The following is a 12,673-nucleotide window of genomic DNA, read 5'->3' on the forward strand; positions in this document are numbered from 1 at the left end:
GAGAATAGCCTGCAATAAATGTTCGTTTGAAAAAATAGCTATATATGTTTTGTCTGGTTCTTCCACTCCGCCGTGATTTTCTACAATACAAAATGATTAGCACCTTGTATTTTACAGAGTTAAAACCTTGGTTTGGTTGTTAAGTTTAAGAGGGTGAAGAAATCATTTAATCTACAAAATCAATGTAATAGAGTCATAACAAAAGTTTTGATGGTGGAAGTTTTGTTTAAATATTATAAATACGCACTTCATCATGTTTCTAATACTAGTACGGTAATCATTTTCAATCGTAAGTATAAAAATAAACAATGCTAACAAGTTAAAATGGATAAAACTATGTATGCACGTGATCAAGATCATGAGTATGCTAACATGCTCATATTAAAGGCTTTCCAGGGTTTGAACCAAATGCTTTCTAAGATGAGAACACCGACAATGAAATATTTTTATTATTAGTCTATTTTGCTTAATTTAAAAATACATATTAAATATGAAAATTCAATCATTTTATTTACAAAACAATAAATCCTTCAAAGTAAAATAAAAACACCAACTCGAGTGATCAATTCAAATGTCATGAAGAAAGCAATAACCAACAGACTGTTTAAAAAGGAAAAATGTATTTCTAAGAAATTGCAATTATTAAGGTCTTCCGTTTCCAACGGAAGACCTTATAGAGATTGTAATGTTTTTTATTATTATTTTTTTCCCATTTTTTGTCCACAAGATATCTCAGAGATGGCTGAATCGATTTACTTCAAGTTTTCAGGAGTGATAGAAAATGATGGTATCTCGAGGCGTTTTTTTCATTTTTTCAAAATGGATTTCCTGTCGTCCGTTTCCTGTCCCGCAACAAAAAGCTTGTCACATCGAGATCTCTGAAACGATAAAGACTTGAACATCCAAACTTTGAGGGATGATAGACCTATAGTTGTAGATGTGTTTAAACACTTTTGTTTTGTTCGTCGTAACTTCCGGTCGTCACCGGAAGCTCTTCAAATTTTTTTGTTTTTACGTATATAATTTATTTTCCATAGAATAAAAATATTAGTATAGATCCTTACATATGTCATCTATGCAATGTTAGATAAACAATATAGTTCTACTTCCGGTGAGATATCTCGATTATCTCAGGAAGCTTTTTTAAAACATATTTTGTACCCGCAAGTTCTCAGGTACTGTACGTGATCAAGACACGAAACTTTCACTTATCATAGACATTTGATTGAAGATGTGTTTAAACAGTTTCATTTTGTCGTCCGTCACTTCCGGTCCACAGCAGAAGAGTTCAAACAAATCAAACTGTTTATCCGTTAAACTGTTTTTATTTTGATAGTTTTAGCAACTTTGATGATAATAATGCATAATAGGAAAGTAAACGAGATATAACCAATTTAAATTTCATTAAGCACTTCTGTTTGTCCGTTTCCTGTCCCGAGACAAAAAACCTTATATCGAAGAGATCTCAAAAACGGTAACGACTTCAACAACCAAACTTTGTAGGATTATAGAGCTGTGTATGGACACGTGTTAACACTATTTTGTTTTATCCGGCGTAACTTCCGGTCGTCACAGGAAGTACACCAAATTCTGATTTTTAAAAAATATGTTGGTTATTTAGCATGGAAGTAACATTTTAGTTACAAAAATACAGGAGGTCATCCACACATGGTAAAAAAAACAAAAAAAGTTCTACTTCCGGTGAGACATCTCAAATATCTCAGGTAGCCTTCTTTTAAAAAAACAAAATACCCCCAAGATCTCAGAAACTGTGAGAGATCAAGACACAAAACTTGCATGGATAATGGACATTTGAATGAACATGTGTTGAACGGGTTCCATTTGGTCGTACGTCACTTCCGGTTTTCACTCTGAGCGTTCAAGCAATAAAAGGTTTTTTGTTTTGTTTTGTTTTTTAACATTTTACTCAATGTGATGAACAATAACGTATCATGGGTAAATGTACTAAAATACGTATTTTCAATTTCTTAATCACTTCCGTTCGTTCGTTTCCGGTCCCGAGACAAAAACCTTTTCTCAACGAGATATTATAACTAACAAAAACTTGAACATCCAAACTTTGAGGAAAGACAAGGCAATGTATGAAGATATGTTTACTATGTTTTGTATGATCCGGCGTAACTTCCGGTCGTCACAGAAAGTACTCAAAAATGACGTTTTGTCTTTTTGTTTTGTTTATTTCTTGGGAATTCCTTTACAGTATAAATTATATCCGTTTTCTGTTGACAGGAGAAATGGATCTTTTGTACAGATTTATACGTGAGGAACGGAAGACCTTTTTGTTGCTATAGCAACAAGAGTCTAGTTATTCATATGATTCTACATGGAAAGTTAAATTTTAATGTTTGGAACATTAATCATTAATGTCCCTCCCTGCTCATTTTTGCTATTTATTTTATTTATTTCCATTATAAAGGCACGTTCACGTATAACACATGTTTTTTTCTGAGTGAAACTACAATATATGCTTTCTAGGGAGTAATATGTACATTATATCTAAAAAAAAATAATTCTAACATGTAAATAAAATGAATACATGTATCGTTAATGTATACAGTATATGAACTGTAATTAAATACCGGTACTTATGTGGAATCATTAATGTCCCTCCCTGCTCATTTTTGCTATTTATTTTATTTATTTCCATTATAAAGGCACGTTCACGTATAACACATGTTTTTTTCTGAGTGAAACTACAAAATATGCTTTCTAGGGAGTAATATGTACATTATATCTAAAAAAAAAAATTCTAACATGTAAATAAAATGAATACATGTATCGTTAATGTATACAGTATATGAACTGTAATTAAATACCGGTACTTATGTGGAATGTTAATTCTGATATATGAAAGTTCAATTGAGTAAATATCTTTAAAACTGAACATTTTTTTCATTAATATACTATAAAATATATGTCCAGTTTTTAACGAATACATAAAAACATGTACAGTTGGTTGTCAACCAGTTAGTTGTTTTTTTTTAATTAGCTATATATAAAATGAATTTCATACGCAAACTGGCTTTGAAACTTGGTTATTTTTACCAGGCAGATCAAAAATTGATAATGTAAGTAAATACATTTATACCCTCTCTACCGCCCTTTTTTATAACACAAATAATCCACACACCGTATCATAGCCACATCGTAACAGATCTAGATAAATTGGATCGAGACACCCCCCTCTCTCTCTCTCTCTCTCTCTTTCTCTCTCTCTCTCTTTCTCTCTCTCTCTCTCTCTCTCTCTCTCTCTCTCTCTCTCTCTCTCTCTCTCTCTCTCTCTCTCTCTCTAAAAGGGGGCTCCAACAACTGTATACACATTATTTCTAAAATCTTATATAGGGAATGACCTTTTACTTTACTCAGTATATGAAAATATCAATTATCGCCTTCCCCGTTTAAAAACCATGCGATTTTCCTGTATAGTTTAGTTATCCTCTAAGGAATAAGGAATCATTCTTTGAGTATTGTGAGGTGATAATTTAGGTCGGTGCGTGATCAAATCCAATAAAGCCCGAAAGGGCGGAGTGGACGGAAAACCGTTGGCTAGCCGAAGATGAGGGAAAAGGCGCTACATCTCTTTTAATTGAAGGCTGGCAACTCATTCCCCTCTAGTTAAAAGGGAAGGAGCTGATTGTGACATTTGGTTTGTTTGGATTCGAACACGATGTCTTGCAGATTTAACCGTAACAAGCTTGCTCAGAAAAAAAAACAACCCTTCATTTAGAAGGAGGATGTTGTTTATTTAGAGCAATGCCTTCAGCTTCTGCCTCCGTGCTACGATAGTTAAACATTCTACTTAACAGTTTCTTTTCTACGAAATGACACGTGTCAGGTAATAAAATGATGACCATTCGAAGGATATGTTTAGATTCCGCAAGGCTTTGTAATGTACACGGCTTTCACATATATATTCAGAGTTAATAATTCATAAACTAGTAGTTTGGTAAATTATAAGTGTCAGATTTTAGAATCAAAATCAAAAGGTTAGAAGATTTCATTAAATTACGTGGGCCGTCCCTAACCTGTGCATCTTTAATTGCTTTGTACAAGGAACTCCAAAGGAAGTGAACCGCTTAAGGCGTTGTTTAATGATTGATGTTTTTTCCCTTTAGTTTCTTGTGATTCACTTTTCTACATTTCAGTTTGAACTTTCCATCTCACGTTTCAGTTTGAACTTTCCATCTGTAGTGAAACATGGAGGGTAAATTTCTGGTGTGTGTTGTCCTCGTGCTACAGTGTATGGGTGTTCTTGGTGGGCTTCAAAAGGACATCATAGTACCAGGTGATGGTATGTATAAACTACACACACACACACACACACACACACACACACACACACACACACACACACAATGGACACTCTCATTGATAAGGTTTAAGTTTAGTTACATCATGAAGAATAATGAGATGGTAAAATGTTTTGAAGGTTTGTGTTCGTTGAACTACGTCCCAAAAGCATTGCATTTCCTCCTTTTATCAAATTTTACAATTAATATTAAACAAATTGCTAATGATGAGACATATGTTGACTTTAACATTAATTGAAATACCTGTTCATTTCTAAATGTTATAAAATATTTCAAAAGAACATATTTGAATGCCATGTAGAATTGTTCTACTTTAACCGTCGCAAACCACGGTTCTGAATGGATGTGATACGTCCATCAACAACCGACGATGATCAGAATGATGCAGTACAAGAGACTGAAATAACTTTCAAATTGCAGGTAAAACGTACCCAGAAGACAGGTGGACAGTGATGGTGCATTACACAGGTATTTTGTCCGCCACATGTTATTGTTGAAATTCTAGATCGATACTATTAGTGTAGGCACGTGTATACATGTATTTGTAATATTTATCAACCTTGTAAAATGAGCTCTTCACAATAAAACGGAAAGACAGGGTTTGCAAACGAATACAGGTGGTCATTATAAACTAAAGAAGTATTTTTAGTTTATAGTAGTATAAAACCTAAGTTGCTTTATCGTTTGTTAGTTTAGTCACAGTGTTCCAGCATATTTCATATAGTAGTAGATAATTAGGTAGTGTGTGTTGAAGTAAGAATATTAGGCAAGTGCCGTTTATTGACTTTTAATATGAAATGACATTTGGATTTTTGACAGAGATGTTTGAGAATGGCACTGTGATTGACAGTTCCAAAGGAAGAAAACCCCTGTTCTTTGTCGTTGGTGAATCCATCCCTGGTGAGTAAAGTGTGAAATTCTGTCAGTCAAGGCGCGGATCCAACATTGGTAATGGTAAAATTGACATCTTACAGTGTTTGTCTTATATTTTCCTTTTTAATTAAATATTCTTGTTTTTTTTTCTATCATAGCTCTGAACGAAGGCGTCAAAAGTGTGAGTATGATCTAAGATTTGAATAATTTAACTTAATTAAAAAAAACAAAGAATCTATTTCGTTCAGTATTAGATTGAAATTAATGCGCTTTTGGAGATTTATCCAATAAGATTTGAACTGTTGTGGCCTTGTCATTTATCAAGCTATGGCTCGATTGTTTTATTATGCTGTCTGCATTGCACTTGATGATTGGGACGGCGCACTTAATTAAATTGATAAAACTGATCGACTAAAGTAATTAAGTTTGAATCATCGATTACGGTCGAAAATTTCAAATTTATCTTTATTCATATATTAGTCTTTTATTTTGGGCAAAGATATTGACTACTTAGTTCATTAGTACTGATACTAATACTCGCGATTGAATCGTCGATAATGTATATGTATAACCTTGATGATACCAAATCACTTGTACTTGGTCTTCATACAGGGAAAGAAAGACATTAGAAATATGCCCATACCATAATGATATAACGTACTACGAGTGGCTTCGACCCCCACCCCCAACCCACCCCACCCCCGTCCCCGTATTTTGCGATGATAAACGTCATGTACCGTCGTATTTGATAAATTCATCTAGCATTCAAATTCCCGTCAAGATATTCGCAGTCTTTTAAAGCAACTTTCAAATAAGACCGAAAAAGAATGAACAGGGGTAAAGGTATTCTTTTTGTTTATTTTTGTCTTCAAATTAAACATCATGAAATACCAGTATATCATAATACAGAATTTGAATGATCTTGGCTTATTGAATCCGTCTTATTTGGCAACATTTATTTCATTGAACATCATTCTGTAACAATTTTCAAAATTTTAGATGAGTAAAGGAGAAATCTGTCAGTTGAGCGCAACTTCGGACTTGGCTTACGGAGAGGAGGGGAAGCCAGGACTATATCCTTTGTTTGGTTATCAGAGCTGATAATTATATATTATAAAATTTATGATCTTATGATAATTATAAGTGATTTGAAATTAACGAAAACATACAGTTGATCCTTGACTGGTGTTACGATTCCACCGAACACCCCCCTGGTCTTTGAGCTTCACTTGGTGGATGCCTGGAACAAACCTTTGTACATCTCTCTAGAAGACGTGGTCATCGCTAACTAGCAACGAGGCCCTAACACTGAACAAACTGACTGGTCTGATGGGAGTTCAGCAGTATATATGTACACATTTTTCCATGTGTAATAATCCTTCAGATTTCCACTTTTTTATTTTGGTAAATTCTATAGTAATAAAAGAAATGTGGCTATTCTCCAAAGAGTTTTAATTTGATTCAATGTAGACTGGTATATAAGATTGTTCAATTTGATTAAAATCGGATAGCGACAATAAATAAAATTAGGAGGGGATCGAGGATCTGATATTCATCATATTGTAATTTGTTAAAACGCTCTTCTTTTAATAAATTGAACTGCTATGAATAGGACCAGGCAACAGCCAAGTACCGTACCAGTCCTCTTAGTATAACTGTAGCTATAGGATGATTCAGGAAGTTGTCTGCGTAAGATACAATCCTGTTTGTATTTATGCTTAAAACTGGAAGTGGAGTTGGCGGTAACAAAAAACTGGCGTTAATCGACCATTAAACGATCATCAGACGAAGGCATGCTGACGTTTTCATGACGATGGTGTTTTATATTAGCTAGATCTCAATTATATGATCGCCATTCCATAAATACAAATATACGTGTATGTAATTTATCGTTATGCGTTCCCTTAATATTTAAAACTTATGGAGAAAGTGGGCACCCTTGCAGAACTCGAATGTTTCGTAGTAATATATGTGTTAAGTCGATATAAGTGGAAATGGTCACCATATCATTATGAGAGCTAAGTAGAGCTAATTAAAATCATGTATAAGTAATTATATTCATTCATTCGTACTTTAACTATTCATGAAGACATTTGTCTTCTTTTCCACTGAATTACACAACGACGCATGCAAATAACTTGCATGGATGTAATCATGAATCATGTTCTTCCGCGATCCCTTGATGTCGCCGCTACAAATTGGTCTGTCATCATATCATCGCTAGTTCTGAAACGACTAAGGTCGTCGTTACAACTATTTATTAAATTATCCTTGGTCTGTGAGTGCACGAACAAAACACAGAGAAATACTCTGAAGGAGCGGTTTAACATTTTTTCGAGCGTCTCTCGAGTGTTTGATTGGTCAGTTAAGGTCAGATAGTGATATTCCGTCTGTCCCTTGTCAATTTTTTGCCTTACTGACCGCTTTGATTAATTGCACGTGAGTGTATTGCTTTATCTGATCTGCGGGGTTTGTAACTGGACTAAAACATGGACCCTCCTGTATTTCTGCTCTTGGTGCTTCTCTTTGGACTAAGCGAAGGTCGTGTTGAAATTAGAACAACAAAGGTTGGGGACGGTAAGAATTTTTGCAAATTGATTTTCCGTCTTTCTTATATTTCATGTACATGTCGTATAAGTGTTAATACATTAGTAAGATACTGCCTTAAAGGCATGAACAGATCGAGACATAAAGCAATAATTGCAGGTATGCTTTAATAATATTAGGTGTCGACGCAAAAATGAATATGCATGATATATAATGTAGTGGAAATTGAAAATGAATGATTCAAATTCTAGATAAAGTGAAATACTGATAATGTTGTATTTGAAAACCCGATGAACTTTTCTTCAGTATCGTGAATATTACGGACACAGAATGTGTTTTAAATTAATGGGGATTTATGCATTTAAGAACGAATTTGTAATGCATTTTACATTTTGATATTGAATAAGATTTTTTAGTGGATCGAGGGGCTATCGCATACTAGCAAATCGTTATGGTTTATAGGAATTGAATATCAAAACATCTATCTTTATATATTATGTTATCTTTCAATAATATAAAACGAAGCAAATTTGTGTCAGAACCTTATTTATGTACTTGGCATGTTAATTTTATAACGAATTTAATTTGTAAGGTCAATTAAACAATTTGCTTTTTATGTTGAAAAATAATCATACACCTTTTACATTTCTAAGTACTCACCTTGTGACCTTGAATAAATTACAATGTGTGTACACCTGTCTGTAACTACTATTACGTCAGGATTTTCAAAACAAAGTTATGATGTCAGTTATATTATGATCGATATCTAAAAACATTTGAAATTCGTGTCAAGTAAATCTTTATTTTGAAATTTTTTTTTTCAATCTAATCTTCAACAGGTTTTTTTAACAAACAAATAAAACGATATGTTCTTGCTTACATTGATGCTTTCACTTTCTTTACCCCCAGATAAAACAATACCCAAAGACGGAGACACAGTGTCTGTCCACTACACAGGTGAGCTTGTTACCTTCTTACCATTATTGATATTATACACCTTTATTGTTTCATAAAAATTTGTTGCGAAAATCCCTGGGTTTTTTCTGACAGTCGTAGTTTAAAATGCGTTCAAGTGACAATACGAATTGTGTACAGCATAAGTAAAGTTGATTAAGTGTAATTAACCTGTCAAATTTTGTGAAATGTCCATTGTTTTAAGGAAAATGACATCTAATGTTTTATATACAAATTATTACCTACGCTTAACTAAACTTTGCAGAAATAGATTTGCGGTGAACATGTGCAGCACAATGAATCATGAAAAAAAATCACTGATTCTGCATAATTTTATTTGAGGATTATACGCCTGTTTTACAACACAAAGAATTTGCTCAGAGATGCTTACTTTGCATTTTGCAATAATATTGATTCTATGAGAAACAGTTCAAACTTATTGACATGTCGTCATACTGTATGTATTTGTGTTGTTACACGATATGATACATGGTTTGGTTGTTAATGGCCCTCTGTGAAGACTTCATGGTTCGCGTTATTACGTTCTAAGGAATATAAGAACAACAAAACATCAAATGTTCCCAAAAAGCATCAGACCTGTTAGTTAAGCAGATTTCAGTCTGCTTATGAAGTCTCAATATTATTTGTGAAAACATACAGCTTATGTCCCACTTACTAGAACTATAAGTATCTAGCAGAAGGATGTACATGCATGTACACATATTTTTATTGCTTCCAAAAACTCTTAGCAAGATCCGAGAACAACAAAACCCTTCTAAAAATGATTTACTGACACACACACACATATATATATATATATATATATATATATATATATATATATATATATATATCTGAAATTCGATTCAAAATAGTAGACGAATTTGTACTTTAAGTTACTTATTCTTTTTCTGATACATAGGTCGACTGACCGACTCCAGAATCTTTGACACGTCACGTGGTCGGTCTCCGTTCGATTTTGTGGTGGGACAGGGATCAGTCATAAATGGTAAGTCCGTATGATACGTGATATGAGTTTATCATCTCTACTCAAACTGCAATGCAAATTAAAATATAAAAATCGTTTGTTTCTTTCAGGTTGGGATGTAATGGTCCGATATGTAAGTACAAGACTGGTGATTGAAATAGATTTCTTTTTTAAAACGCCATTTACGCTACCACATATCGCATGTTTTTCAGATGAGCAAAGGACAGAAGGCCCGGGTCATTATAACCTATGACGACGCATACGGAGACACCGGGATACCCCAGTCATATCCTTTCATAAACAAGCTTCGCGTCTTTTTCCAATGCATTTTGTTTTTCATTAAGATGTTGTGTAGAATATTTGTTTCTTGATTTATTTCTATCGTAAAGCAAAATTCCTTATCTGTTATCAAAAACCCACCCATTCCACCGTTTGCGACTCTGATATTTGATGTGGAAATAGTGGACGTTAAGCGGGGGGACGCTCAGGGACAAGGGAACTCTTTGATCCAAAGCAACGCTGCTGCCACCCAAAATGTCCAGGCCAACATTCAAGCAACTCAGACAGGACAGAGTGCTATTGGCGGACAAATCGGGCGACAAGCAGGACAGACGGCGATAAACTTCCCACAACAGACCTCGGGTACTGCGTTGATGGGACAGACGAACACAGCTGGAGGAATAGCAACCGCCGGTGGAGTTCAGGCTGGAATGTTTGGAACTCAAGCAATGAACCCCCTGTTAACCCAACAACAAAATCAGCAGTTTAATCAGGCCAGTTTGATACAACAGTTGAACGCAGCTGCTGCTGCAGCAGGCGCACAGCAACAACAGCCTCAGCAACAGCAACAATTCATGGCGCAACCTGGTTCGCAGACATTTAATGCTTTGAACACGTTACAAACGCAACAACAACTTCTTGCAGCACAAGCTCCACAGCAACAGTTCGCTGCACGAACGGTTATGCAACAACAACCTCAGTTTGCACAAACAATTGGTATTCAGCAACCAGCGTCCCAACAGATCGGGATGGGTGTTGGTCAAACCCGAGGAGTAGGCATGCCGATGGGGAATACAAATTTTGTGTCACAAGTCGGGCAGACAGGATAGCGCGTGTTTTTAGACTGATTGACAGTTACTGCATTAGAACTGTGTGTATGATCGGTTGTCAGACGACACAACTTCATCGTTATTCTGAGTGATATTTACATAAATATGTACATATTGTATCACAATACCATTATATAAAACAAACTTCCAAATCTGCTGTTTCTGTTTATTTCATACAAAATCATTCACTTATTAACGAACTATTTCGACAGATAGACTCAACCTAGTCAATGAATGCCCTTACAGTTATGAACTTTAGCTGCACTAGACTTTACTTAAACGGAGACTTGTTGTAAATGACGTGTAAGACAAATAGATTTGGCATCAGAGTATTGTACAAACCCCCATGACCCGTAACATAGCTACTCAAAGTATACAGTTAAGAGGATCGCCAGTAAATTAGTTTTTGAAAGATATTATCATATCTTATGAATGAAGAAAAGTTTAAGAATGGCTGTAGAGCTTTTATTTACTTATGATTTAAAATACCCCCCCCCCAAAAAAAAAATAAAAACCCCATGATTTGGCAAAAATATTATACAAATTTTCAGATTTAGATATTATGATGCAAAAAGGTAGTTTACTCACATAGCTTACATTCCCACATAACATTAACGATGTTACGACAAAAATTGAAATTAAATGAAAGGGCATGACGGCCATAAAATCTAACAAATCTTATTTTCCTGCAAATATTATTAATTAAAAGGATCAAGAATCTATGGTGGCATATCTCTGCCCCTTATGTGCAAGTTATTTTTCTATCAAATATGTCGACATGCAAGATAAGTATGTTGACATGCTAGATAGTTATGTCAACATGCAACATATCTATGTTGATATGCAAGAAAATTGTATCAAATAAAAATTTTATAAAATCTCAACAAATCTAAAATCTCGTCAACATGTGACATGCAAGATGCTAGATGCTACTTATTTATGTCGGCATGCAACTTATTTATGTTAACATGCGAGATGAATATGTTGACATGCAACTTATTTATGTTAAGATGCAATTTCATTATGTCGACATGCAACTCATTTATGCAGACATGCAACTTATAAGTTGCATGTCAACATATTTATCTCGCATGTGAACATAACTAAGTTGTATGTTGACATAAATAAGTAGCATGTGAACATAACTAAGGTGCATGTCGACATAAATAAGTTGCATGTGAACATAACGAAGTTGCATGTTGACATGAATTAGTTGCATGTCAGCATATTTATCTTGCATGTTTACATAAATAAGTTGCATGTCGACATAAATAAGTTGCATTTCGCATCTTGGATGTCACATGTTGGCGATATTTGACATTTTTAATAATTTTCATTAGATTGAAATTATCTTGCATGTCGACAAAGTTATGTTGCATGTTGACATAACCATCTTGCATGTCAACATATTTATCTTGCATGTCAACATATTTGATAGAAAAATAACTTGTACACAAGGGGCAGAGATATCCCACCATAAGTCCCTGTAGCGTTTATCAGTTCCTATAAATTTTCAATTATATCAATAAAAGATCTTTTTAAAGCTGATTTTTAAAATTCTAGTTCATTTTTTAACATAAATAAACAGTAGGCCTACCTGTAGCGTTTTTCATTTCTTATTAATTTTGGGTTTGATCCAGGAATTTTCGTTCAAAATTTCATCAAAAACATGAACTGAAATTTGTTAACATAACAAAGAACTGAAAGCTTTGTATGTCATTAATTAACATCTCAACGACTTACACTCAAATTTTGGTTGAGTATTAGAAAATGCCCTACCAAAGCTATAGACATTGAAACGGAAAAACAAATTTTGACAAAAATCGTGAAGTCCTAACTAAATGTCTTAAATCAAAATGTTAATGTATCCT

The 12,673-nt window shown here is 34.1% G+C and overlaps 2 protein-coding genes across 2 annotated transcripts; both read left to right on the forward strand.

Moving 5' to 3' along the window:
* The first annotated feature begins 4,095 nt into the window (after positions 1–4,095).
* Positions 4,096–6,644, forward strand: LOC105329717 (peptidyl-prolyl cis-trans isomerase FKBP1A). Its single transcript, XM_011431077.4, has 6 exons — positions 4,096–4,312; positions 4,752–4,799; positions 5,151–5,231; positions 5,363–5,385; positions 6,204–6,277; positions 6,397–6,644. Exons 1-6 carry the CDS (start codon positions 4,219–4,221, stop codon positions 6,494–6,496), a joined length of 420 nt encoding a protein of 139 aa, XP_011429379.2. The 5' UTR covers positions 4,096–4,218; the 3' UTR covers positions 6,497–6,644.
* A 721-nt stretch (positions 6,645–7,365) lies between these two features.
* On the forward strand, positions 7,366–10,955 carry LOC105329711 (uncharacterized). The gene is made up of 6 exons (XM_011431064.4): positions 7,366–7,781; positions 8,661–8,708; positions 9,628–9,714; positions 9,804–9,826; positions 9,906–9,979; positions 10,106–10,955. The coding sequence occupies exons 1-6, from the start codon at positions 7,694–7,696 to the stop codon at positions 10,800–10,802; spliced, it is 1,017 nt and encodes a 338-aa protein (XP_011429366.3). The 5' UTR covers positions 7,366–7,693; the 3' UTR covers positions 10,803–10,955.
* Positions 10,956–12,673: the final 1,718 nt, after the last annotated feature.

This window comes from Magallana gigas, chromosome 7 (genome assembly GCF_963853765.1).
Source record: "Magallana gigas chromosome 7, xbMagGiga1.1, whole genome shotgun sequence".
Classification (NCBI taxonomy): Eukaryota; Metazoa; Mollusca; class Bivalvia; order Ostreida; family Ostreidae; genus Magallana; species Magallana gigas.